The 25,695-nt window shown below is 52.9% G+C and overlaps 1 protein-coding gene across 1 annotated transcript; it reads left to right on the forward strand.

Annotated features, from left to right (window-relative positions):
• The first annotated feature begins 107 nt into the window (after positions 1-107).
• Positions 108-25,695, forward strand: TULP1 (TUB like protein 1). Its single transcript, XM_019492510.2, has 13 exons — positions 108-321; positions 8,008-8,137; positions 9,052-9,201; positions 10,874-11,008; positions 11,339-11,452; positions 12,145-12,279; positions 13,507-13,604; positions 14,207-14,377; positions 15,756-15,868; positions 19,481-19,589; positions 20,013-20,111; positions 21,496-21,667; positions 24,931-25,695. The coding sequence occupies exons 1-13, from the start codon at positions 274-276 to the stop codon at positions 25,062-25,064; spliced, it is 1,608 nt and encodes a 535-aa protein (XP_019348055.2). The 5' UTR covers positions 108-273; the 3' UTR covers positions 25,065-25,695.

Here is a 25,695-nt window from a genome sequence, read left to right on the forward strand (position 1 = left end):
TGGGAATAAAGCAAATCCAAAGGTCAAAACCTGGTCGATTCCCTCCTAGATTTAGACCAAGGCCAACATTTTCAGAAAGGACTAGTGACTCCTGGATGCTCACTTGGAAGCATCTCAAAAGGGTCTGTGTTATCCAGGTGCTGTACCCATCCTTTGACAGTCAGGCTTGTGTCAGGTGCTCCTTCCTATAGCTGTTTGAAAACTAAGGCACCCCAAATGGCCAGTCCTCTATGAAGGTGGGCTAATCTCACTGCACTGTGTTTTCTTTCTAGTATGAACGAGGAACCTGGGAGCCCCCAGAATCAGAAACTTAGCAAGCAGGTGAGACAATCTTCCCCCCCCTTGCCTGCTTCCTTCCATGCTGAGTCAGAGCTGGGTGACTGAGGAGATGAATTCAGGCTTCCTAGATACAGGCTCTTGAGCCTAAGTTATGGGACTTTCCAGCTTGAGAGTTGGCTTTTTCTCAGATAATGTTTGTGTCCAGACATGAGACTCTAGGGAATGAATGTGATTTCTGGAGTTGAAGAGCCAGCCTGCCAGAAACCAGGTCAGGCCCCCAGCGAGTTTCTGGTTCTAGCGCTTCTGATGCTCGCAGTCCTGTGTAATGCACAGTGTTGTGCTTTGCAACACCCAGCACAGCCGCTTGCCCAGGTGACCTGCAGCTGTGATGAGACACATGCAAGTCCCAAACCTACTTATTGTCCCATTTTAAGATCAAATGAAGGGCCCAGTTAAACAAACCTTAGAAGTAGCTGGGTATACTGGGATGCAAAAAAAAAAAAGAAAGAATTTGGAAGGAGATGGAAATCAAACAAAAAAAAAAGAGTGAGGGCTGTACAAGTGGAATCTGCTGCTAAGCCTTCATCTTAATTTGAGCAGGTGTTATATAGGGAAACACCCACATCATCAGGGGAGTACATGGTCATTAGAGTAGCAGCTTCACCTATCAGGTTTAGGTCCTGAAAGATAACCACAGGTCTGCCTGGCAGACCGGCTTCTGGACATAGCTTGGCATTATCCTCCTCGGTGCTGTTTGCTCATGCAATCAGAAAGGTTCATGGCCGGAACCAGTCTTGTTGCCGTTTGCAGGATGCTTCAGGGCACTCCCTGGCCAGGTCTGGAGAGGGAGAGAGCAGTGGGAGAAGATAAGACTCCCTCCCAAGGTGCGTCTGCATTCACCATCAGTGCTGCTTCAGTGTGGGGAGCCTGTAAGGTGGGGGTCTGCAAACCTTATTGAGCTGGCCCAGTCCCCATTGACACTACAGCTTCAACCGTTGCTATTGCTGATGGAGGGGAATGTGTCCAGCTTTCTCCAGCATGCACAGGCCCCAGGCAGTCTGTCCTGTGCCTCTGGGGTTGGCCTTGGGGGGACTGATAAGCAGGTTTCTAGCAGAGGTTGTGGTGGGCCCAGCTCAGCATCCCAGTGTTGATGTGCTGAGCTGGACTGCTTCCAGTCCCAGCCTGTCCCATGCTGTGTGAAGGGGACTTCCTAGCACAGAGCAAGGTGAGCAAGAGCACAAGCCATTGTATCTGGTCCATGATGTGAGGCCCCTGCCCTGACGTGATCAGCCATCTCAGGCAGAACCAGTCCAGACCCAAAGTGTGTGAGCTGATTTGAAACTATTTTGAAAACTCTCTTTACTTACAACGGTTAAGGCTACAGGTGAGCTCTGCGAATGTGGTAGGATCTTACATTCCTAATTAATGTCTTCATTAAGCTTTTCAGCTAGTCTTTCAATCATGATTCACTTTCCATGGGTAGCAGGTGTTTCAGAAGGTGTTAGACCAGAACATCTAATTGCTGTTACTAATTACTATAAACAAAACATTGAATTTACAATAGGACTTCCTTTGATACACTCCCGAGTACACGATACCTAGCACAGTGGAAGCCCTAGGCAGCGCTGCCATAATAATAACAACAATAAGAGCAGCCTTTCATACAAACTGCCTATCATCAAAATGCTTTATCAAGCTAAGTAATAAAGTTAATTGCTTCCCCTTCCCCTTTGCTAGCTTTGCGATTAAGAGACTAAAGGGAGTGAAAAAAGGTGAGGGCTGAAACACAGTGAGTTGTTGGCATAAGAGCAAGAAGCTGGTTTCCGTACATGCCCCAACTCTCTCAACTAGATGCTGTTATTGGCAGACAGGATGACGAGGGTGCTGCCTTTGAATGCCTGTGACGTTTGCATCTTTCATCCTGATGGACCTTGAAGATTTTCTATGCATAAAATATATGGTTTCCTTTCTAAGCAAAGACTTTATCTTGTGTCTTGCACATGCACAAAATACTGGCAACAAACTCTCCATATAAAGGCTTCATTTTCTTCCTCCTTTGAATACTACCATGTTCACCGCCTGTGCTGTAGAACTAGAGGGCACTAATGAACTGGCACATCCCCTGTGTTGCACCCTGTCTGGAGGGCAGTGCATTTGCTGTTTAACCATGCACAGCAACAACACTTGCTGGCTTGTGGAAGGGCACGTAGGAGAACCCAGCATCCAGATGAAGCCGTAGGAGAAGCGTGGAGGAGGCAGAACATATGTTGGAATCTGGCCAGGAAAGTGCAGTTAAGATCCTTTCCCCTGGAAAGCATCCCATGGGATCTTTAGCTATCACAATATATGGTGCTAGTTGGTGGATATGACTCAGACCTGCTCTGTTTCCTTTTGGTTTCCATATCAGTTTGAAGTTAGCCTCACCTTTAGCCCACACACAGGAACAGGGTGGAGGAACCGGCCGGTTGGGACAGGAAGAGTGATTTGATCTAGCACTGAGATTGTCAGTTATCCAGTGAGGGGCCCAGTCAGCAGGACTTGCACTGCCTTGCATCAGGCAACATTTCCCGGTACATCCCGAATGCTGATTGTTTAGCTAATTGCCCAGCTGCATGGTCTGTGCTTGATAAATCATCATTATTTATAGCCCTGCTAAATCAGATTAGCTGTGATGCATCTAATCCTTCTGCTTCATGCTCTGTCTCTGGCTGACCTCAATCCCATATTCTTCCATGCTACTTCTGGGCACCCTGGTGTCACTGAAATCCCTTTACCTGCAGCCGGTTTCCTACAGGAGTCTGGTTGTCTTTAGCACAGTCTCCTCCTGGTCCTCTATGGCCATGGTGTTTCGCATGCAGGCTGGAGACCAAGGTGCTGGGTTTCCGTCACCTGGAGGAATTTATACACAGGGCCTAGTTTGCCCTTGCAGAGGTGCCTTTGCTGTTTCAGAGGAAGGGTGTACACTGGCTGGGGTTGAGGGTGGCTCCAGTTCTTCAAACCCCCTTGGTCTCCTTATGAAGCCCTTTGCATTTGACCATTCCAGCTTCTTCCTAAGCACTCCCTCACCTCTCCTACTCCTCTCTGTGTCTGCAAGTGGATGCCACGTGCAGCCTCACAGCTCCCACCTCCCTTGCCATGGGCCTTTCCTTCTTGCAAACATAGGTGGTTGCACTAGCCATCACTTGAGAGCTCCTCCCATTCTGATGAGTGGCTGAAGTGTCCTGATGGGGAAAATTTATCCTTTTTCTATGAGGTGCAGCATGGATGAAATAGGGCCTGCTCAGTCCCAGCAGATGAGCTGTTCCTTCTCCTTCTCCTTCTCCACCAGCAAAGACAGAGGCTTCCCGCTGTAGCTGAGCAGTGATGGCTGCCTCACAGCAGTGCCTAGGGCTGCCCTACCGGCTGGCATCATATAAGCTATGGAGCCCTCCCCTGGGGCTGGGATGGGGCCCTGAGTCTGCCCTGCTGACTGTCCCCTGGCTCTTCACTAACTGGTCTTTCTCATTTCCCCCACTTTGCTTTCCCTGACTGGGCTGCTCCATGGTAAGTCTTTCTCCTTTGTGATCATTGGGCTAACATAGTGGTTCTCAACTGGGGCCTGCGAGCTCCTTAGAGGAGTGCCCCAGTGCTCAGCCTCTGTAAGAGGAGGCAGGTGCTAGCTCCTTATGCTGGGCACCCGGCGCTTGCCCCCACGTCCTAGCGGAGCTCCCTGCACCCCTTCCCACCAGCTCCAGGAGCAGGGGAAGGAGCTGAGCTGAAAAGTGCAGCCCCTGTACTGACTGCCCCCGTGTTTTGAGCAGTGTGGTCTGCCCTGGGTGGACATGGGCCCGTGCTATTTCAGTACATGAGTCACTCCAGTGTTTGTTCTTGCTAGCAGGTGCGTGCAGCTGCAGTAGGGGCTGGCTTGGTTTGAGGGCAGGACTGGCTAGTTTTCATTCCCCTGATGAGCCCAGATGCCACCTTGAGTAGGTGCCCCTCTCTGTTCTGTCTCTGTGTTGTTAGGGGCAGCCCTGAGCTCTTCATTCAGGTCCTGGCTTCGCCAAGAGCTGGGAAAGGCTTGACTCTGAGTTTTGCTTCATACCCACCTCTGATTTTAATGCCCCTTGCTCTTGGAGAGGGAATTTGTCTTGTGTCTAGTACCAGTAACGTCTCGTTCTGATGCCAAAGAGTTGAAGCTGCTGGGTCAAGATTTCAGAGCTGGCTAAGGGGTGTTGCACACATGGTTCCTATTTCTTTCAATAGTAACTGTGTGGCTAAATCTAGTCTGATCAACTTAGCTCTAGAGCTTTAGTCTCTGTCTGTATGGTACTTGTTTGAGACCAGGGCACTGACTGAGACCAGGACCAACACATAGGTGCCCTCCACACATGGCACCCGCCTCTTGGAATAATAGGTTTTGCAGGTAGGACGTGTCTAGTCCCCGTGTCCCCTCCCAAGGAGCAGTCTTGAGGTGAGTTCATCCTTGTATCCCAGTGGGCGTGAGAGAGCACACACCCGGTGTGACTGCTAGCAGAGTGGGACATGCACCTTACAGACCAACAGGGGAGTGGGCTGTCCCATCAGTCTGACTGTCTAAGGACCTGATCTGCAGCTCAGTGAAGTCAAATCCAGTACATTTCCTTTGGCGCTGTGGGGTTTTGGAGCAGGCCTGCCCTGCATCAAAGATGCTTGAATTGTGGGGGACTAAGCTTCAGCAAATCTGCCTTGGAAGAGAGAGTCTGGGCCAAGGGAGACCCTACCATCTCCCAAGTGTGCAAAAGCTTCTCAGAGCAAATATGTTGTTCTTCATCTCCCCCAGCAGTCAGCTCTCCAGCTTTGACGCTGGCCAGAGGTTTTCTTCCTCTTTGGAAACATGGTTTGAATAACTTCTCTTCCCACTGATCCACCCATTTCTCCCATTTTACTGCATCATTTTTCATCCTTGCTTTCTGGCTTCTGCACATAGGTTTGAAGGACTCTCCTTCCTGTTTCCCTGCTCCAGTTTGTATTCCAAAGCAAAGGCACTAGCAGCTCAGACAACTGAAACCCTCCCTTTTGCCACACACAGCACAGATACGGGGCGATGCCCTCATACTGGCAGCTCCCTCTGCGTGTCAGAAAGGAGACCTTAATCTCCAGAAACCAATTATCTTGGTGGCTTCTTTGCTGAGAGTGCCAGCAACCCAGAGCCAATTGAATGGGTGTGTTTTGTGCTGTGGACACCTGTCTACTAGCAACTGCTCTGGGGCTTCTGTCTCATTTGACAAGCCGCTGTCCTTATCACCCCCAATCCTCTCAGCTTCTTCAGTTAATCCTTATCAGCCTCTATTGCTCTTGCTTGTGCTTGGAGCAGAGACCGGGTAGCTACTGAAGACTATCCAGAGCCGCAGTTAATGAGGACCCACTTTGGAAGGGACAGTACACCTCGTCCTTCAGGGCTTAAGCTGACTCCTGTCTAATAGAGACCAGGTCAAGAGATCTGGGAGAACAGACTGTCCTGTACCTTCCTCTGAAGCAGCTGCTGTCAGTCATTTTTGGAGACCAGATCCTTAGCTAAATGGACTTTGGGGCCCGTTCCTGCCTAGCAGCGCCTCTATTTCCGGCAGTCATTTCACTTGCAGTTGCTCTTCATCTGTCACCAATCTTTGCTGCTCTCAGTCCCTGGGGGCTGCACCCACATCCTCCCTTACCGGCCGCACACTGATGTACTACCACGGGTGTGAGGGGAGCTCCTCCTGACTTAGAGAAGCGTGGGTGGGTTCACTGCAGTGTTTCTTTGCCTGCTTACGCTCGCCAGCAGTACAAACACTTAGTGATACCGCGTGATCGCCAAATCCCAGACACTGTCCTCCTTTCTTCCTCCAGGCGAGCCAAGCAATCAGTAGGCTGGGCCCTCGGCCAGCAACCCCTCTCCGCTCTCCGCAGCACTTGGTTGGCTCTGGACGGGGGCTGCGTGTGTGCAAATGTGCCGGTGCTGTGTCTGGGCGCCCGCTCCAGAGCGTTGGCTTCAGGGTGAATGCCATTTTTCCTGCTGCCAGTTGTCTTTCCCTGGTTGCCTGCGGGCAGTCTGCGCTCAGGAATTTCACTCTCTGGTGGAACAGCTCTGGGTTTGCAACGTCCGGCTTCTTTCTAGGGAATCTTGGACCCGAGGACTGTAGAAGAAACCTGGCCCTCTTGCATGTCTTGTGGCAGGACAGGCTGGAGGGCAATGCACCGAGTTCACAGACAGGATAAATTCGGGGGGGATTTCACTGGAGAGTCATTTTGGCAGGAGACGTTCTTAGAAGAATGTGCCCCAATATGATTTTGCTTTTGTTCTTTGAAGCCGTTTCCCTGAGGCACAAGTAATCGCTGGAAAGAGATTTTAGGACGGCTTTTTTCCTTTTTTGTTTTCACCGCAGCTGGAACAGGCTCAGGTTGATGAGGAGAGACCAGCCCAGGGGCTGGATCTAGCTAGATTGCCAGTCCAAATCGGGGCCCTTTGGTAGTGCTGAGGGGGCTCCAGTGTTGCATTAGTGGGTCCTGGTGAGGACACAGATATTGCCCTCTCTCAATGCGTGGCTGGAGAAGGAGCTGGAAGGCTCTTCCAATCTAAGAGAAGTGTCCTGGGACAGCATGAAGGAAGCATGTGCTGCTGCCGCCCATCCCAGCCCTGTTCTCTGGCAGGATATCAGGCAGTGTCCAGGTCTCTCAGCACCCCCTTTCAGCAGCATGAAAATCCCAGGGAAAAGCAGGTCTGTCTCCACTTGTGGGGAGGAGTGCTGCATCTGAGCGGGGCTGGAAGGAAGCCTGGTTTAAGATTGGAGCTGGCTGCCAGCCACAGCTGGGAGAGGCTTATTTTGCTCACATCTGTGCGCACCTCTGAGCATCAGCCTGCTGGCAATGCAATGGTGCAGGAGAGAGCCAGACAGCAAGGCTAGATCTGACAGGGATGCTGTCAGATTAAGATGCCCCTAAGTAACTAAGGGACCAGGACACACCGTGCTAACCCCTGAGACTTCAAAATGGGGAGGGCAGAAAGCTCTGCTTTCCCCTGTCGGGGCTGTTCGGTTCCTTTTTCCCCATTCAGCTATCCCGTGTCACTCCCGTGCACTGCTGGGGTGGAGCTGGGGGTGCAGCAGAGCGGGGAACCCTATGTTTAAGATAACACCGTTCATGTCACAGGCAGGCAGGAGGACGGGGAAGCCGTTTCGAGGAACATTGAGAGTTTATCATTGCTTTTCCTGCCACAACAGAAGTTTGGGAGCCGTGTTGCTGGCACGGGCTGGTTAAACTGGGGAAACCTGTCACTGCAGAGAAGGAAGAGCATGAGGAAGATGCCCAGGCTAGATTGAACTCTCCTTCATGCCACTGTTACGTCTGCATTGTCCCATTAATGCCCCTGGTTACACCTGGCTGGGCTAGATGGAGCTGGGCCCAAAGGGACAGAGGCGAAGCGGGGAGGGGCGTGGGTGTGGGGGCTGGGTTAGGGTTGTGGTCTCTTCCCTGGCTGGTGAGGTCTGTTCCCTGTGTGCTCCCTCCTGTGCAGACCTGCTCACCCGGCTCATGAAACATTACAGCTGTGCACATGCACCCTTGCCCCCAGGCAGGGGGTCACCCCCAGGCCTTCGGCCCATGGAAGTTAGCAGCCTTGGCATTGGGCCATATTGCAGTGCTTGCACTTGCTCCTACCTGAGACTGAGGGCAGGGGCTCTGTTGTTCCCTCCCTCCTCCCTCAGCTCTGTGTCAGTAATGTGTCTCTCCATCCAGCACGTCCAACTGGGGCAGAAGCAGAAAAAGAAGCGCCAGGAGCCCCTGGCAGAAGCCAAGCCGAAGAAACCCAAAGCAAAGAAGTCCGGGGATCAGAGTCCTGTGAAGGAGCCCAGCGCCCCTGCCCAGAGTAAGAGACAGAGCCTGGAGTAGGCTGCCCGCGGGCACTGTGAACTGGGGCACAAGGACACTGGGGTGGGCATCACACATGGACATGCTCCAGCACCACTTGCCCCCAGATTAAGCATTCATTGAATGGCTGATTCCCTCTGTGCCTTCTGCCAGCCTGTCTCCTTCCCTGTCAGAGCACAGGCCTGGTCCCAGGACAAGGCACAGCCTCAGCACTCCCTGTCTCTTGTCTTGTGTACCTGTCCCCAGTACGGCTCTGACCTGAGAATCTCAGCTGTGCTAGCAGGAACAGCCCAGCATGCACGGGCAATGGGAGGGCATGGTCCAGGTGCTGAGCTCAGCTGGTAGAAGAGGTTGAGCCTGCTCCTGTCCTGCTCAGGAGACAGGCAAGACCAGGCCAGCATTCAGGGCTTTGTGGCCAACTGCACATGCACAAACAGATGCACACACACACATCTCAGTTTTGCACATACATGAAGTGCTGGGGACACTCTGCCCAAGCTTTGCCTCCATAAACTGTGTTTTGTGAGCACCAGAGCAAGGTCCAAAGGGGGTCCCGATATGAGCATGGCCTGTGCAGAAGAGGGCAGCGGGGCACAGATATGCCTATTCGAGGCCCTGTGAATGTGAGGTGCTCTCTGTATCTCTTCCTGCCTCCTCTCCCTGCTGTGATCCTTCCACCTGGGAAGGCAACCGACCCTCCCTGATCTTGCAGACACAAACACCCCACTGTTCTTGTCCAGTCTTGTAGTGAGAAGTCCCCCCCTGTCTCCCAGTGCCTATGTGCTGGGGTGGGGGGTTACTGGTGTCTCATTTAGCCCATGGTCTCACAAGCCCTACCTGCCCTGCATCTGCTGCCCTCCTCTCCACACCTGCCTTGTCCGTTGTCACTCTGGAATTTCTTGCCGTGTGCAGGTGTCAAAAAACTGAAAAAGAAGAAGGAAGAGAAGCCAGAGGAGGGGGGTGAGAAGGATCTGTACTCTAAATTCATCAAGGACCCCAGGAAGAAGAAGGAAAGTCCTTTGGCCAACTTTAGCACATCCAAAACTTCCAAAAAGAAGCAGGGTAAGGAGCTGCACATCTTCCACCGGCACCTGCTACCCCTCATCTGAGCAGTCACAGCTCAAGCACATGGCTCTGGTTGCTCGCAAGCAGCGTACGCCCTATGTAGACCTACACCTGTGTCACCGTCCAGCAGCACATGCTTGCACTGTGTTTACAGGCCAGACACACAGCTCCCCCAGCTCTCATTCACACTGCAAGTGTCATCGAAACGTGACCCAACATCCGTTTGTCCTAGACCAGGCCCTGTGCTCCCATCCAAGCATCTCCAGGCTCCCTTGGAGAGCTCTCTCTGAACCACTAAGGGATCAAGCCACCTCCAGTCTGAAACGCCAACAAAAGCTCCATGGTGGGAAAGTTCCCAGTCCCCAGGTAGAGTGAGCAGCCCCCGTGATGGCTTTGGAGGGCAGGTGCATTGGCTATGCAGACAACTGCCCTATTCTAACAACAGCTCCTGCCCTTGGCCCCTCTCATGGCTGGCTGTCTACAAGGCCCGGCCGAGGTCCTCATTACTGTCTCCCTGCAGGGATGTTAGAGGAAGGCTGGAATCAGCCCTGAGGCAGATTTTTCAATCGACTCTCTTATTCCCCAGAAAATGGAGATTTGGGTCAGTTAAAACTATTAACTAACCTGTGTCCAATTCAATTGCTTTGGCCAAAACAAAGTGGGGGAAAAAAAATCTAAAAAGTCCCACTTTGGTTTGTCTGAAGCATTTGATTTTGTTTGAATTTGTTGATTGTTGTGTTTCAGAATGACTTTTAATGTAGAAAACCCCAAAGCAAGGCAGTTTGTTTCGGATAAAACAAAGCTTTTTGCTCAACACCCACGTGGCTGTTTGTTTTTTGCAGTTCAGGCAGTGCAACAAGAAATCAGCCATTGACACATCTCTGCTGAGGACAGAGGTTGTATGTGCTGCACAGCTGTTGCATGAACTGTGCAGAGGTTGTGTGTTCTGCATTAGTCATTGTAGGGACTATACAGATGGCTGCGCGGCGCCTGTACAGTACACAGGACCCTTGGAAAAGCGCAGGAGGCAAGATGGTCACTAGGGGGAAACCTTGCTCCATGCACCCCCCAAATCCGCACTTCTTTCCTTACAAATACAAAGGTGTTTGTTTTCTCGGCTCTACCAAGTCAAATCCTGGGTCAAAGGCCTCTGGAGTCTTATCTGCACTGGGGGAATGCCCCCTATTCTTTTTCAGCAGTTTTGAAACTGGCCCAGCTCACATAGCGTAGGCCAGGCAGCCAGCACCACTTCTAAATCAGTTTGAATATGGGACAAAGTTGCACTGTTGGAGTCCCATTCAGCAAAGAGCAGGTCTCGGGGCTTGGAAAGTCTTCCTTAGACTTTTAGGCACATTTTCGTACTACAGTTGTTCCCATTCACACTGGCTGGCTGTGGTAGAGCCAGTTTTGTGGGATTAGCCATTGCATTTGGCCTCAGCCCCAGCCTGGATTAGGCAAGACAGGAGCGGTGTGAGCACCTGGGTCACCCACTGCTGTTCAGTGCCTTACAGCCTGGAAGCAAAAGTCTGGTGGGCCCCAAGGTAGCCCCCCACCGGGAGCAAGCTCATCCAGGAAAGCACGTAGGATCATCATTGCCATCACCTTGTCAATGGGTTTGTGTCTCTGATCTTCTTCTGATTCCCCACTTCCACCCCAATAAAATCTCCAGAGGACTCTGAGGAGGACGAGGAGGACGAGGAGGCTGAGAATGAAGACCCACCAAAAAAGTCGAAAAAGAAGCCCCCCAAACCCTCCAAAGAAGCTTCTGCTGGAGAAAGCAAGGAGAAAAAAGCCAAGCTTAAAGGTCAGTGATGGGAGCCCCGGAGGGGAAGGTAATTAAGGGTTGGACGTGCTCTGCGAGTGAGGGGAAGGGTAGTCCAGTTGTTCGGACACTAGCTTTGCACTTGGGGAGCCTGGGTTCAGGTCCAGTGAGAGCCTGGGCAGATCTCTGCTCCTCAACTCCCTTTCTGTCTCTGGCTTGCCTCCACTCCTTCCTGTTCTCTTTCCTCTCCTGTGTCTCAGCTCCCACTGTCTCCCCCGTTTCTGTCCCCGTGCCTGTCCTCACCTTTCCAGCTGCTGACTCCTGCCTTTTCCTTCGCCCTCCCTTTTCACTCTCCTTTCTTTGTCCCATTAGGAGACAAGAGTGAGCCGGATGCCAAGAGCAAAACTGCAAAGACCACAAAGAAGGAGCCAACTTCCATGTTCCAAGTCAGCGGGGACAAGAAGGAGAAAAAAAGCAAGAAGAAAGGTGAAGGGGCCTGGCTGCCCCATGGTCCCACCACTGCCTTGTGCCCTCAGCAAAGGGCTCACGAGGCCTTGCCCTTGGCACCTAGGGAGATGTGGATCAGCCTGTGGGAGGGGTTGCGGCCAGGTCTGAGCTCCGTGGTCCCATCTCGCCTCGGAAGGGAAGCAGGATGGGACCAGGTGGCCAGTATTTAGAGCAGAGACTCCCCCAGTGAAAATTCAAAGGCTGGTGGCGGGGACTGGGTAGGGTCTCTGCTCTGCACTGGTGCTGGTCTGATCTCCCAAGTGAATGATGCTGCACAGCCCTGAATCAGGAGAGCTCATCTCCTATGAGCACAGTGGCCAGCCCATCCTGCCCAGACCCACATGGGGTCAGGCCATCCTCCTGGCCTGAATTTCAGCTGTACACAGGATTTGTCTTCACTGCCTGCTCTTGGCTGTGTTTAGCATGGCTATGCGCTGTTAAACAGCTACCAGGTTGACCCCCAGAGGTGGCTTCCTTTTAGCAGTGGGGACAGTGATTACCCTATGGTTTACATCCCTCACCTACACCCCAGGGCTTTGGGAGGGTTACTCATCGTCTATCAAAGTGACAGATGAGTGACATGAGAGATGTGTGACCAGTTGCTGTATCCCCTTCTCTGGATTGATTTTCTCTCCCACCCCCATCTGTCTGCCCCTGCCCTGCACCCTCAGCTCCAGCTGACAGCGATGCCGAAGATGACTCTGATGCCAGCACCAAGCCAATCAAATCTGACAAGAAAAAGAACACAGCATCCATGTTCCAGGCTGGAGGCGACGGCTCCAAGGAGAAGAAAACCAAGAAGAAAGGTGGGTGTAGGCAGCCCTCTGCACCAGCTTCACAGCTGGGCCCTAAGTCAGATTGCTTAGGCAAGGGCAGCACCTGGGCATGAATGGGGCACCTGGCCTGAAGAGAAACTCGGGGTGCTGTTTCAGCCTCGGCCAGGGGAGTACTACTATGACAGGGGAGATGCCGTGAGGTCGTTTTTGAGCCAGGTGGTTTTACTGACCTCGCAGGGGAGACTCCCTTCTTGGCCTTGAATGACTTGGTGTCGTTAGAGGGTAAAGACCTGCCCCTTGTGCTGTAGGCAGGCTGCCCCCTGCGAGCATCTCCAAATGTCCCCAAATGTGAGGATCTTGGCTACACAATTTATGGCGATGGGGGATTGCTCTTGGGCTCTCCCTCTAACTTGATCCTTTGGCCTTTGGGCTAGGGGCAAGTGAGACTAGGAGGCATCTAAACTGCAAACCCCCTGGGCTTGGGGCCTGCGTGTAGGATGCCTGCCATGGATTTGCGAGTATCTGAAGCCCCAGGCTGAAGAGCGTGGGAGGAAAGAGGCTTGCCGGTGGTAGCGCCGCACAGACGTGAACAATTGAGCTGTGCTCAGTCGACAGAAATCAGAACTGATTTGGCTGATTTGAACACGGAAGTACAAAAAGAAAAAGGGCAGGGGGGAGTACAACTACGGGCTCTAAAGGGAGATGATGGTGACCAACTCAGTATAGCTAATTTAACCCGTGGTGTTGGCAGCAGTCTTGGAGAAGCACATTGTCCCTTGGAGAAGTGCCATCAGGGCAGGGGACAGCAGCTTCAGGGGCTACAGGAGGTCCCTTCTGGACTGACCAAGGTTAGTCCCTTGCTCTCCTTTTCACCATCTTGTAGCCAACACGTTGCTCCTTCCTGATGTGCTTCCGACATGACCCATTGCTGTGTCTTTGCATTTACATGTGCCGTGCCCCTGGGGAGTGTGACCTAAGGAGGGTTAAAAAAGTACAGACAAACAGGGCTGAAGGGGCTTTGGCGGGTCATCTACTCCAACCCCTGTTCTCAAGGCAGGAGCATGCCTGCCCTCCAAGTACTCTCCTAATAGGGGATGCTCCCAGGCAGAGCCCTCCTCTGACCAGATGCCTCTGCAGTTAGAAATCATGCTGTTGCATCTGCAGGGATGGTGCCCCGTGCCTTTAGTGCCTTAACCAGGCTGGGTTGTTTCCAAGTCGGTGTGGGAGGCTGGTTTCACGGTGTGTTTCTACCGGCAGCTCCTCCCAAAGGTGCCAAGGAGGAAAGCGAGGAGGAGGCCCCCGAAACTACCCAGAAGAACTCCAATAAGAAAGGGAAAGGGAAGAAGTCCAAGAAGGTATGAGGCTGGCTAGACCAGAGGGGCTCTGGGAATGGGGTTTCCGGGTGGCCTCCTTTCCCCCTGTGGTTCCTTAGTGTGAATCGGGGTGGCATGGGTTGGGACTGAAGGCATCTCTCTGGTTTTAATTGCAGAGAGGAGAGGGGAAGGGGGATGGGAAGAGGGCAGGCTGCCTGTTCCCCGCAGCAGGGCACCAGGAAGGAGGGAAGGCAGGGCCCCCAGCAAAAGGCTGTGGGAAGGGACTCTTGGAAGAGGCCAGCAGCGTGTGGGAGAGGGGGATCCCAGCAGTGGTTCTGCGAGGGAGGGCGATTGTGGTGGCATTTCGGGTCCCCAGAAGGCTCTGCGGCGGGGGGGGGGGGGTCGGTGCAGGGCAGGGGGATGCAGAGGAGCCTGTGGCTGAGCCAGGAAGAGGGAAGGAGTGAGATCCCCAGTGTGGCACAAGAGGGAAGGGCAGGAGCCAGGGGGAGATGCACGGAGGTGTGATGAGCCCGCGTGGCCCAGCCTGCCTTGGTTCGGGCTGCCCCCAGTCTCTGAAAAGGCCTGGGGCAGCAGGAACCCTCCCTAACGCCTTCCTCCCCTCCCCACTCTCGGGCCGGCTGCAGAAGGAAGAGAGACCTCCTTCCCCTGTCATCGAAGTGGACAACCTGGAGGAGTTCGTGTTGCAGCCGGCCCCTCAGGGGGTGACCATCAAGTGCCGGGTGACGCGAGACAAGAAGGGAATGGACCGGGGCCTCTACCCAACCTATTACGTCCACCTGGACAATGAGAAGAAGGTGAGCAGGGGGCTGAGGTCCCAGCCTACTGCCCTGTGTGACAAGTCTCCCTATGGATACAGCTGGGAAGAGCACAGGGGAATGCATCCAAGAGCTAAGGAGGCCTGGCATGGTGGGGGGTAAGCCCCTGCAGTTGTTGGAGTTGTACCAGGGCTGAGTTTGTCCTCGTGGGTCTTCTCCTTCTCTAGCTCCTAATATTCCCTGGCAGTTTTCCCAATCTCTGATGTCTCCTCAATAAACTCCAGACTGAGATTGATGTTTCCATTGTCTGCCTTGTGGTTCCAGGCACGTGCGGCAGGTATGTGGTTTAGTGCACACACCAATAGGTGAAGGATGAATCTCAGCATTGCTCATTATACCAGGCCCTGTGTGTCAGCCCACAGATGCACGTTTGCCCCTCCAGGTGCCCAAATTCCTCTCCAGCGTGTGCTGCGGTGTCAGTGGAGCAGCGTGCTCTCTCCGTTTCTGGATTAGGGTGGCAGCTAGCAACTTGAAACACATCCATGCGCTAATTGATTCGGTCCCCTCCACCCATATTCCTGTAATTCCTCTTGGGAAATACTCTGTGCTCATCACACCCCGCGTGATTACTGGATCGCAGCAGATGCAGGTCGAGTTCTAGCTGTCTTGTGTTAAGAAGAAGCCAGGTGAAGAACTTAGCCCTCCAGTGGATTACCTGAAACCTAGTACCTGGGGACTTTGTGCAGGTGTCTGAGGTGGACAGTGTCATTGAGGTCAACAGTGTGTCTCAACTTGGTGGCCTCTTGATGCAACTTCCTCCTCTTTTATCATGATGTTATGGTGCAACTACCTTCACACACAAATCCCACTAGCGTGACTCGCAGGTGGTTTTATTGCGCAAGCCGTAGTGTGTCCTAGAAAACCAAAGATGTTCCCAAGTGGGGTAAGGAGCCTTGGAAAGCTAAATCACAGAGACGAGTTTAGCACTCGGTCAAAACGAAGGCAAGATGCCTACTCACTCTTGTGGTTGTGAGTCCCAGCTCAGCCCCTGTACGCCCTATTTCCTTCACTCCTTAGCTTCTCCCATGAGCTGACATTTTTGTTGCTCCAATGCAATGTAGCTGCCCTAGGAGGCAGGGCTCATGGAGGTGTTGTGCCCTGTCTCCAACGTAGCTAAGCCCATCCCATCAAAGTCTTTGAATATCAGAACAGAAACTTTGAGCTGAACTTTGCACTTAGCAGGAAGGCAGTGAAGAGGATGCTGGGTTCCCAGCAGGTGCCTTGCTAAGCATAAAGGCTGCCTGCTGCCTTCTGTGCCATTTGGAGCTCTCACAGGCTTCACTTCTAGAGACCAGGATCTCTTTCTGTCAGCTTGTGCCCTGCTATAATCCAGCCTTGGCCCTCCTGTGTCTTCCAGGTGTTCCTGCTGGCTGGCCGGAAGCGGAAAAAGAGCAAGACCTCGAACTACCTGATTTCCATTGACCCCACAGATCTGTCACGCGGTGGGGAGAACTTCATTGGGAAGCTGAGGTACCAGCCGGTGGCACAGGGCAACGCTGGGCATGAAACATTCTCTGCTGCTTCCCATTGCTAGTGGCCCAGAGCACGTTCCCAGCTGGTATCAGTTTCATAGTTGGTAGGTAGGGTCAGAAGGGACCTGAGCAGATCATCAAGTCCGACCCCCTGCCATGGCAGGAAAGAGCACTGAGGTCAAACGACCCCAGCAAGGTGTTCATCTAGCCTCCTCTTAAAGACCCCCAGGGTAGGAGCCAGCACCACTTCTCTTGGAAGTTGGTTCCAGATCCTAGCCGCCCTGACTGTGACGTAGCGCCTCCTGATGTCTAGCCTGAATCTACCCTCTACCAGCTTGTGAGCATTATTTCTAGTCACTCCTGGGAGTGCTCGGGGGAACAGGGACTCCCCCAATGCCTGCTGGTCCCCCTGACTAGTTTGTAAATGGCCACTAGATCTCCCCTCAGCCTTCTCTTGTGGAGGCTGAACAGGTTCAGGTTCCTCAGCCTCTCCTCGTAGGACCTAACCTGCTGCCCCTGATCATGCGGGTGGCCCTCCTTTGGACCTTCTCCATATTGGCCACATCCCTCCTGAAGTGCGGCGCCCAGAACTGGACACAGTACTCCAACTGCGGCCTGACCAGTGCCGCGCAGAGGGGGAGGATCACCTCCTTGGACCTGCTCGAGATGCATCTGTGGATGCATGACAAGGTGTGGTTGGCCTTCCTGACTGCATCACCACACTATTGGCCCATGTTCATTGTGGTATCAGTGATGACTCCAAGATCCTTTTCTGTCTCAACACTGGCGAGAAGGGAGTTCCCCACCTGTAGGTGTGTTGCTGGTTCCTCCTCCCCAGGTGCAGCACCTTGCACTTGTCAGTGTTGAAACCCATCCTTTTCTCATCCGCCCACCCCGTAACCTGTCCAGGTCCAATTGCAGCTTACTTCTCCCTACTAGCGTGCCCACTTCCCCCCACATCGTAGTGTCATCTGCGAATTTGAACAGGGTGCTTTTTACCCCCTCGTCCAAGTCGCTGATGAAGATGTTGAACAGCACAGGCCTGAGGACCGAGCCCTGGGGGACCCCACTGCCCACATCCCTCCAAGTCGAATAAGACCCATCCACCACCACTCTCTGGGTGCGGCCCTCCAGCCAATTTGTGACGCATCTGACAGTGTAGGCATTGATGCCACAGTCTCCTAGTTTTTTAATGAAAATGGGGTGAGAGACAGTGTCAAACGCCTTCCTAAAGTCCAGAAAGACTATGTCTACTGCAACACCTGTGTCTAAGGATTTTGTGACCTGGTCGTAGAAGGCAATCAGGTTGGTCTGACAGGACCTGCCTCTAATGAACCCGTGTTGGTTGCCCCTGAGCATAACCTCCCCTGCTGGCCCCTCGCAGACATGTGCCAGGATAACTCTTTCAAAAAGCTTACCCAAGTGCAAATATCCAATGTCATTAGGCTTCTGTCCTGCACACATGAACTGTGCCAGCTTGGTTCTCCCGCTGACTGGGCTGTTCCCTGCCTTCTACATGCTCCGGAGTCACCAAACAACGGTAGCTGAGTGAACCCACCTTGGGGGTCTTGAAGAGAAGGCTGGACAGGCATTTGGCTGGGGTCATCTGACCCCAGCACTCTTTTCTGCCTGAGCAGGGGGTCGGACTCAATGATCTGTTGAGGTCCTTTCTGCCCCTAGCATCTATGAACCCCCTGCCCTTATGTGAATGCTCTACAAAGGTCCTCTCCCCACAAACAAAAGGGCACAGCCCCTGTGGGGAAGGGAACAGATCTCGGGCCAGTTAGTTGTTCATAACAAAGAACAACGCCTTATTTAGCGCTCATCAGGCCCCACACTGGCAGCCTTGATGATAGACTAGGAGGGCCACTGGGACTGAGTCCTTCTAGATAGGAGGAGCATGGTGTTGGTGCAGCCTTCTCTAGGCTGTCTCTGCTGCAGGGATGAATGGAGGATATCAGTGTGCAAGGATGACCCTTCAGCTCCTTTTGCGGGCACTGATTTCATCCCCAAACACTGTAGAGACACTGGATAGAAGATGATCCTCCTCTCCCCTCCCCAGGCTGGAGGCTCAGGCTGCACCATTCAGCTTCCCCCTGCCCTTTGCTGTCCGTGCAGAGGCAACAGGCATGGAAACTGCACAGAGAGGGGTATCACTGGTCTGTGGGAGTTATGCAGTTATGTGATCCCATGGGGTCATGGGGAAGGGAGTCCAAGGACCGTGCAGAATGGAGGATTGGGCCCATTACAATGCCTGAGCCCCAAAAGGAAACTGGTGTGAAGGTAGAAGGAGGATCTAAGGTAATCACTGCCTGTGGACACAAGGCGGATGTAAAAGGGCAGGGCACGTAGTTTAGGCTGCTGTTCCCCCAGGCACTTAGGCTCAGTCCCTCTGAGCTTATTGCAAGATGAGGTGGGGAGGTCACAGCTTTGCTGGCTGGAACTGGAGTCTTCTATTACTGTTTCTGGCCTTGGGAGTGTCCCTGGGGGGCAGAGAGGGGAAAACTGGCTTGTCTGGTTCTTTCGGAGGGAGAAACAGGACACAACTTGATAATGCACTCAGGGAGCCACACAGATCCCAGCAGGCTTCACTGCAGGCCAGAGGAGTTTGTCCTGGTCTCATGGAGTGGGAAGTAGACACAGGGATAGCAGCTCAGAGAGAGGTTCCCAGACAGGGCTAGGAGTCTCCTACCCTTGCTGCCTAAATGTCAGGAATTAGCCCCATGCCTCAGATATCTGAGCCTCTGCCTAGGCCTCAGCTCTGAGGTGTCCACACACAGCCTTCCTGTTGTTTAACTAAATCAGATCTTAAACTAGGGCAACCTCAATGCCTAGAAATGCGGTTGCAGCAGTAATGGAGCAAGAGCCGCTGGAGCCATTCACAGATGCATCAGTCTGAAATGTCTTTCTCCAGCCCAGAGGTTCCACAAGGGGCATCTGGCCCTGTTCTCGTGTCTGTAGCAGGCACCCGTGGGTCTTGTATCTGCTTCGGCACCTTATCTGCCAGGCCTCCTAATACACAACAACAATTGCTGCAGGGAGGAATGTGGGGAATGTCTGGAAATGACTCAGCGAGGAGCCCAGATGGGTCTCTGCGCTGGTCAGAAGGGTTATTGGGAAACCTGGAGATCCAATCCATGCCTGCAGAAAAGCCTGCTCTGGTATCCAGGGAAGTACCGCTACTTAGCCCCAACCGCCCAGGCAATCTGGTGGATATCATGGTCCAAGGGACCAGCACGGAGGGGAAGGAGAAAGCTGGGACCGTTCCCCTGCAAACATTAGTCTTCTGGAGTCTGACATGGTTGGACTGGGCCTGGGTTGGGGCTGCTCAGATTTTGCACGCCTATGCAGTGACCCATGAGAACCACTGGTGTGCAGCTAACTTGCAGCATGTCACAGGGGGCCGTCTGCTCCTCTGATGAGAGGGTGAGCAGAGCCCTTGTCCCAGCTCACAGTGCAGAGATCTGGGCTTGAAGAACCACTACAAAAGCCTGGAGACCCTTAGACTGTACATCGGTCCCGCTGCCCACATGCCCTGGGTCTGCTGTTCCCAGCAGCACAGCATCCACCCCCAGCCTCCTCAGTCTTGTTTCTGACTCTCTTGTTTTAGATCAAATTTAATGGGGACCAAGTTTACAGTGTTTGATAATGGCGCAAATCCCGACAGAGCAAATGCTGATTGGTCGAATGTGCGGCAGGAGATGGCAGCTGTTATTTATGTAAGTACCAAACCCCTGGGCTCCCTCCAGCCTCCCCTCAGCAAAGAGCAGCTCTCCACGGGAGCAGTAGTTAGTACATGGTGTTAAGTCCATTGAAATCGGTGCCAGAGCCCTCGATTCCTGGATTTAGCCCTGGGTCCTACCTGGGGACTGGAGTCCTCTGCTTATGTATAGAGCAGTGGCAAGGCACTTCACCCTTGCTGCCACCCACCTGTACTGCCCCGAACCACTGGAAGGGAGGCAGGGCAACGTGGGGCACTGGGGCTCAGGCTGTTTAGACAGGAGTCCTATTCACACAAGCCTGTTCTGGAGCTGGGACCAGTGCAAGGAACAGCTGCTGTGAATCATTTGGCAGCTTTTGGGTGTATCCTTGTTGAGCCAAAAGGGGACTGCCTGATGGGCTTCCTGGGGTTTCTGTTTCAGGAGACGAATGTTTTAGGGTTCAAAGGACCCCGAAAGATGACGGTGATCATCCCTGGAATGAATTCGGACAATGAAAGAGTGCCCATCCGGCCTCGAAATGTGAGTTAAAGCAACCAGTTAGCAACCTGGGACATCTTTACACATGCTCTGGGGGTGGGGGAGCTTTAATTAGACTGGCTCAGAGAGCCAGTCTAATTAAAACACCTGCAACATCTCATGTATCAGTGTCCCCGCGCTTCAAAATGACGGCAGGGGTGCTTTAACTAAAGCTTGTTGTTCAACAAGCTTTAGTTAAAGCACCCCTGCCACCGTTTTGAAGCGCAGGGATGCTGATACACAAGACACAGAAGCTGATATGCGAGACACAGATTAATCGAGTCGGCTCCAATGCTGTAATTACAGCGCATCGGAGCAGCGTCCCCACATATCTACAGGCACCCCTGGTGATCAGGACTGAGGTTTGTATTTAAAAATGCTGATGCTTTGAGACCCACAGGGTTAGGAGGACCCGGCTAGCTTAGAGGAAACTAGTCAGGGAGGTGTTCTCAGCAGTAGGATGGAATTGCAGGTGGGAGGCAGAGACCCCAGGCAAGAACAGACACTAACTTGTGAGCAAGGCATTCATGTGGTAGCCCTGCTTTCAAGTTCCTGCTTCAAGTCAGGCCCAGCAAGGACTTGAACCTGGGTTTCCTGAAGCTTTGGTAAGTGCCTTGACCTACTGGCTTTTCTGGGGTCAGCTTCAGTATCTCCTCTTGGGGTTGTTCCACTTAGTTTAAAAACTTGGACAATTGTCTTTGGTGCAGAACCTTGAAACTCTCTAACCACCGGGCTATATGGTCAATCTCTTTCAGGCCCAATCAGTCTCTAGTTAAGTGAAACAAATCCAATAGGGGAAGCCAAGAGGGGCCCGGGTTAGCATAGCTCAGTGGTTAGGGACTGGGAGACCGATCCCAGGGCCTCCCTTATCCCAGATGAGCACACTCCTCTGGCTGTTGACCATCATGGGGTGGGCAGCATCCTGTTTCATCTTGATACAGAATGGCATAAGTTTAGAAATGGTGAAAAATGTAAACTTGCTTCCCACCAACCTCCAACTAGGATCCCTTTCCTCTGTGATGCAGCTGCTTTCTAAGGATGCAGTCCACTGAGCAGTGGCAGCATCCCTTCTCAACACTGGGAGCCCAGAGAAAGAGGCAGGTGTAAGAAGTAGACTAGAACAAGAGGGGCATCACAGCACAGAGGTGATGATGATCACGGCATGTGAAAGGTGCATGCACAACCCAGATAGACACATGGGATTCAGGAAACGCTCTGCTGCCTCGTGGCCAGCTCTCGCCGATGTCGGAAAGAGTTTGCAGGCAACCTTGCATGGCACACAGCCTGCACAGATGCAAGGAAATGTTTGCAGAGACTTCTGGAAGCAGAGAGGGTCTCCTGGTCCCTTCTGACATTACCCGTTGAGCATGTTCCTCCCTGTTCCCAGGATAACGACGGGCTGCTTATGAGATGGCAGAACAAGAACATGGACAACCTGATTGAGCTGCACAACAAGGCCCCTGTGTGGAATGATGAGACCCAGTCTTATGTGCTGAACTTCCACGGCAGGGTCACACATGCCTCTGTCAAGAACTTCCAGATCGTGCACAGCAACGACCGTAAGTGCAGAGAGAGGTTTGCCATGAAGAGTCGGATTCCCCCAGCCAGGCAGAGCAGAGCCTGAGACACTGGAGGGTCCCCAAATGAACTTTCCCAAAGCTGTATGTGTGTGCATGTGCACATGTGTGTAGATGTATGTACAGGGAGGAAGGGTCTAATGAGTGCCCTCCCACCAGACTAGCAGGCCTTTCTCTTGAGTCTGGCCATTGATTGCAGCCTTGTCTCAAAGGAGATCTGCCGAGTCCATTAAATGGTGTTGGAGGGAGGATCTTCAGTGAACTGAAAGAGAACTGGGAGCCAGTGGAGGATGTGGAACAACAGGACAATGCTGTGCCCTGTCACCCAGAGCAAAATCCAGGAGCCCTGGAGGGCCATGTCACCGATCTGTGGCTACAGGGTCACTTAACCCATTTCTGCTCTTCATGTGCATTTTGAGCAAAAGGAAGCTTCTGTGCCTGACAGCCCTTCAGAGCCAACATAGCTAGAAAAGGAGCTGAGCTGAGATCTCTCTACCTCTGCTGCGGACAGCAGTCAGGCACTCAGCTGTGACAGCAGAGTCTCTGCAGCAGGTGAGAGTGCAGGTCCCAGCTGGGTGTGGGCTAGCTGCACTTGGAAAGAGGCCCGTTTGCAGCATGGAAACTTGGAGCCTGTTTGACCCGAGAGAGAATGAACCTGGGGGCCCTGCAGTGCCCTAGGCTCAATCAGTTCAAGCAAGGGGCTCAGCTCAGTAAGGGACCTTTAGGGAGAAGGAGGATGCTGATGCTGTGGCAACCTAGCTCCTGACAGCATTGTACCTGGGGGGAGCCCACTGCTCTTGCTCTCCACTGAGTCTGCTTGTTGCCCTTGGCACTAGTTAGGGTGGGCACGGAGCCTGGGAGGGCTGGAGAGCCTCACCCCAGCCCTGGGCTGCTGACAGCAGGCACCTTCCCAGCATTTGCAGCCCTCTCCCTCCATACCTAAGTGACAGAGCTGATGTGCTTTGCTTGGTGCCCCTGGCTCAGGTTCACCCTGAGCTGGTCACTAAGTGAGCAAGGCCCTAGCAAAGAGACACCTGGGCAGGTGTGGGTGCACTCTGGACAGGGTCCCTGCCGAGGGAGAGTGCCCTGAGACATCTGAGCCCCAATTTGGGCCATTTGGCCACAGGACCAGACTGTGAGGAGCAGGGGAGGAGAGACATCCAGTGATTTCCCACCCCCTACCCCGGAGCCTGTGAGGCGAGCAAGGAGAGCAGTGGAGAGTTCCTCACTGATCCAAGGCATCTTGTTTCTTTATATAAGCACCAAACCAGAGCATAGCTCCAGGCAGCCCCAAGGTGAGCTACCACCAACACCAGCACAGGTGTGTCTGCTTCCACCAGGCTTGCACTGCTCCTTCTCGAGTTCATTTTTCCCATCCACCTAAATGTGAAGTCCCCATACGCCACAGGCATTTTTAGCAGAGCGAGAGAAATCCATCACTGTGCTGAGGCCAGTGTGAGCCCACTGGTCCCCCACTTCAGTGGTGTTTAAGCTCTGTGGGCCTGATTGCTATTACCCCCCCACCTCATCCCCCCCCTGCCAAAAATAAAGTCTTTACAGCTCAGTTGTGATGTGCTCAGCGTCCTCCACTGGGGCCAGATTGCCAAAACAGCTTAACACCCAGTGGGGTGAGATATAGTCACTAATTCGGGCATCCCAGGAAGAGGTGGGGGTTTTGGAAAGCCCTGCCCCAAATGTGGGTGCTGAGACCATCCGAAAATCTACTCCATGGACATAAGTGGCAGTGCAGTGGCATATAGGGCTTGCACAGACTCCATGCTCAGGAGCAGGGGGTGAGGCCGAAACAACCCCATCATTGCTCTGCTCTGGGGCAGATGCTGAAGACAATAGCCCTTTACTTCATTGGCTTCCAGGGTTTGCTGGATTTGGAAAATCCTCCAAGGTCAGAAGGTTCAAAGTTCAAGATTGTTGATCCCCCTGGGAGTGCTGGGGAGCCCCCACCCTCTCTGCCCCTGACATGCCCTGGAGAGACCACCTCAGAATAGCTGAGCAGCAGCTAAGCTGCTTTCCTACGAGCATGAGCAGCGAGGGACTTGTTGGCTCGTCACCTGTCCAGTCCAATCAGGGGACGTTGGTGTCCCGGGTGTTGGATTACAGGACAGACAGAACCTGCCAGGGGCCCCTGGTTATTTTTACAGATTTCCTGTCACCCTCGCTGCTGTAACAAAGAAAGCTGTGATCGGGGCGGTGGGATGGGGCGGCACACCGGAGCGTGGAGAATGCCCCGGGCAGGAATTCCACCAAGGGGCAGTTTCTCTCTGGAGAGGCATCCGGTTCAGACGCCCGTGTCCTGGGTTCCTAACAGTAAAGGAGCTGCACCAGGAGGGGAAGGGGATGGGTCCCTGGATTAAATGACAAAGTTTATTGTCAGGCAGGTGGCTGAGCTCTGCAGACAAGCTACAGCCCCACCCTCCCCAGCCCCTTCTGCTCGGCTGTGTGATATTTCAATAGGAGCCCAATGACCTTTTGCTAAACCATTTCACACAGGTGCAGACAGAAGTGACACTTTTTGCCCGATCTGGCCCCTGAAGCACTCTACACAAACACAAGTGCATGGCTACAGAGTGCTTTAAAAGGGCCTGATCTTGCAACAGTCTGAACCCTCATTGCATGCGGGTTCGGGTGAAGACGCTCCAAAACCGAGTGCCTACAGTAACTTGTGTCTGCATGCGCTGGGACTGGGGCTGGGCTGATGCAGCTCAGTCCTGGTTCTGGCACTGTCTTCTGAATAGGAGGGGAGGGATTTTGGTCTGGGGGGGTTTCAGCCGGTGCTAGAGGGTGGGTTAGATGGATATGGGTGGCTCCAATTCATTCACCCCACTCTCCAGCACTGGGTGGCCCCCAGAAGGATTTCCCAGGACTCTGCAAAAATTAATGAGTTACACCTCACAGCCCCTGTGAAACTACATTTTTTGGCCCCTCTGAAAGGCAGGGTTGCTTATTTATCTCTGCTTATACAGATGGGGAAACTAGAGAGCATTCAGAGGTTTGCTGACTTGTTCCAGCACTGGAGAGCTGCATTCAATTCCTGGCTCGGCCACAGACTGCGAGACCTTGGGTGCAGCCTCTTAGGCCAGAAATTGCAAAAGTATGCACTGAATTTGAGTGCCTTAGGTCTTAGTCACATGGCTGACAGACAGGTATAGATGCCAAGTCTTCCTGTAAGCCATGAACCTCTTCATAGGCATGTTTGTCTTGATGGCTTCTTTTCTCCTCTCTTTCAGTTGACTACATCGTGATGCAGTTTGGCCGTGTGGCCGATGATGCTTTCACCATGGACTACAACTACCCGATGTGTGCTGTGCAGGCTTTTGCTATTGCCCTGTCCAGCTTTGATGGGAAGCTGGCCTGTGAATAGCAAACTGCTGACCCCTTCAGACTTTTGCTGGACTGAGTCTAAGCCAGTGAGAGAAGCAGCACTGCCATCTGGACTCACTGAGCTAGGGAGGAGTTTGCCTGCCAGAAGGGGATTTCTGCTGACAGTCGAGACCCTTTATTTCCACGTGGATGTGAGTAACAGCAGGGCTGTTGTTACCATCACATGGGTACAGCCAGAGATTGCTGATGGAGACCTTGCATTAACTGCAAATACATATCCACTGATTAGGGGTTAGCAGGTCAGATTTTATACAGTCACCTTTCCCTCCTCCTCAGCTTCTGCCCTTACAAAAGAGATGACCCCAAGCATTGCAGTGATGCTGTTTTAAGCTCTCGTGGGTTGAATCATTGCTGCAGAATACCACAGTACATTTTATACTCCATCTTCTGTTTCTAAGTTCAGAACTGTCTGCTTGTTCCAGTCCATAAAGCAGAGTCTTTAAACTAGCCGATGAGATGGACTGTTCCCTTCATCTCAACCCTTTGAGACATTTCTCGGAAGCACTTTCGGTCTTTTTAGATTCCATTTTGTATTTTGTAGTACACCATTTAAATTAAAAGAGTGGTTTGTCCTTCTATGTTGACAAATAAAGGATCAGCTGTGGGCACAA

This window comes from Alligator mississippiensis, chromosome 14, assembly GCF_030867095.1.
Source record: "Alligator mississippiensis isolate rAllMis1 chromosome 14, rAllMis1, whole genome shotgun sequence".
Taxonomy (NCBI): Eukaryota; Metazoa; Chordata; order Crocodylia; family Alligatoridae; genus Alligator; species Alligator mississippiensis.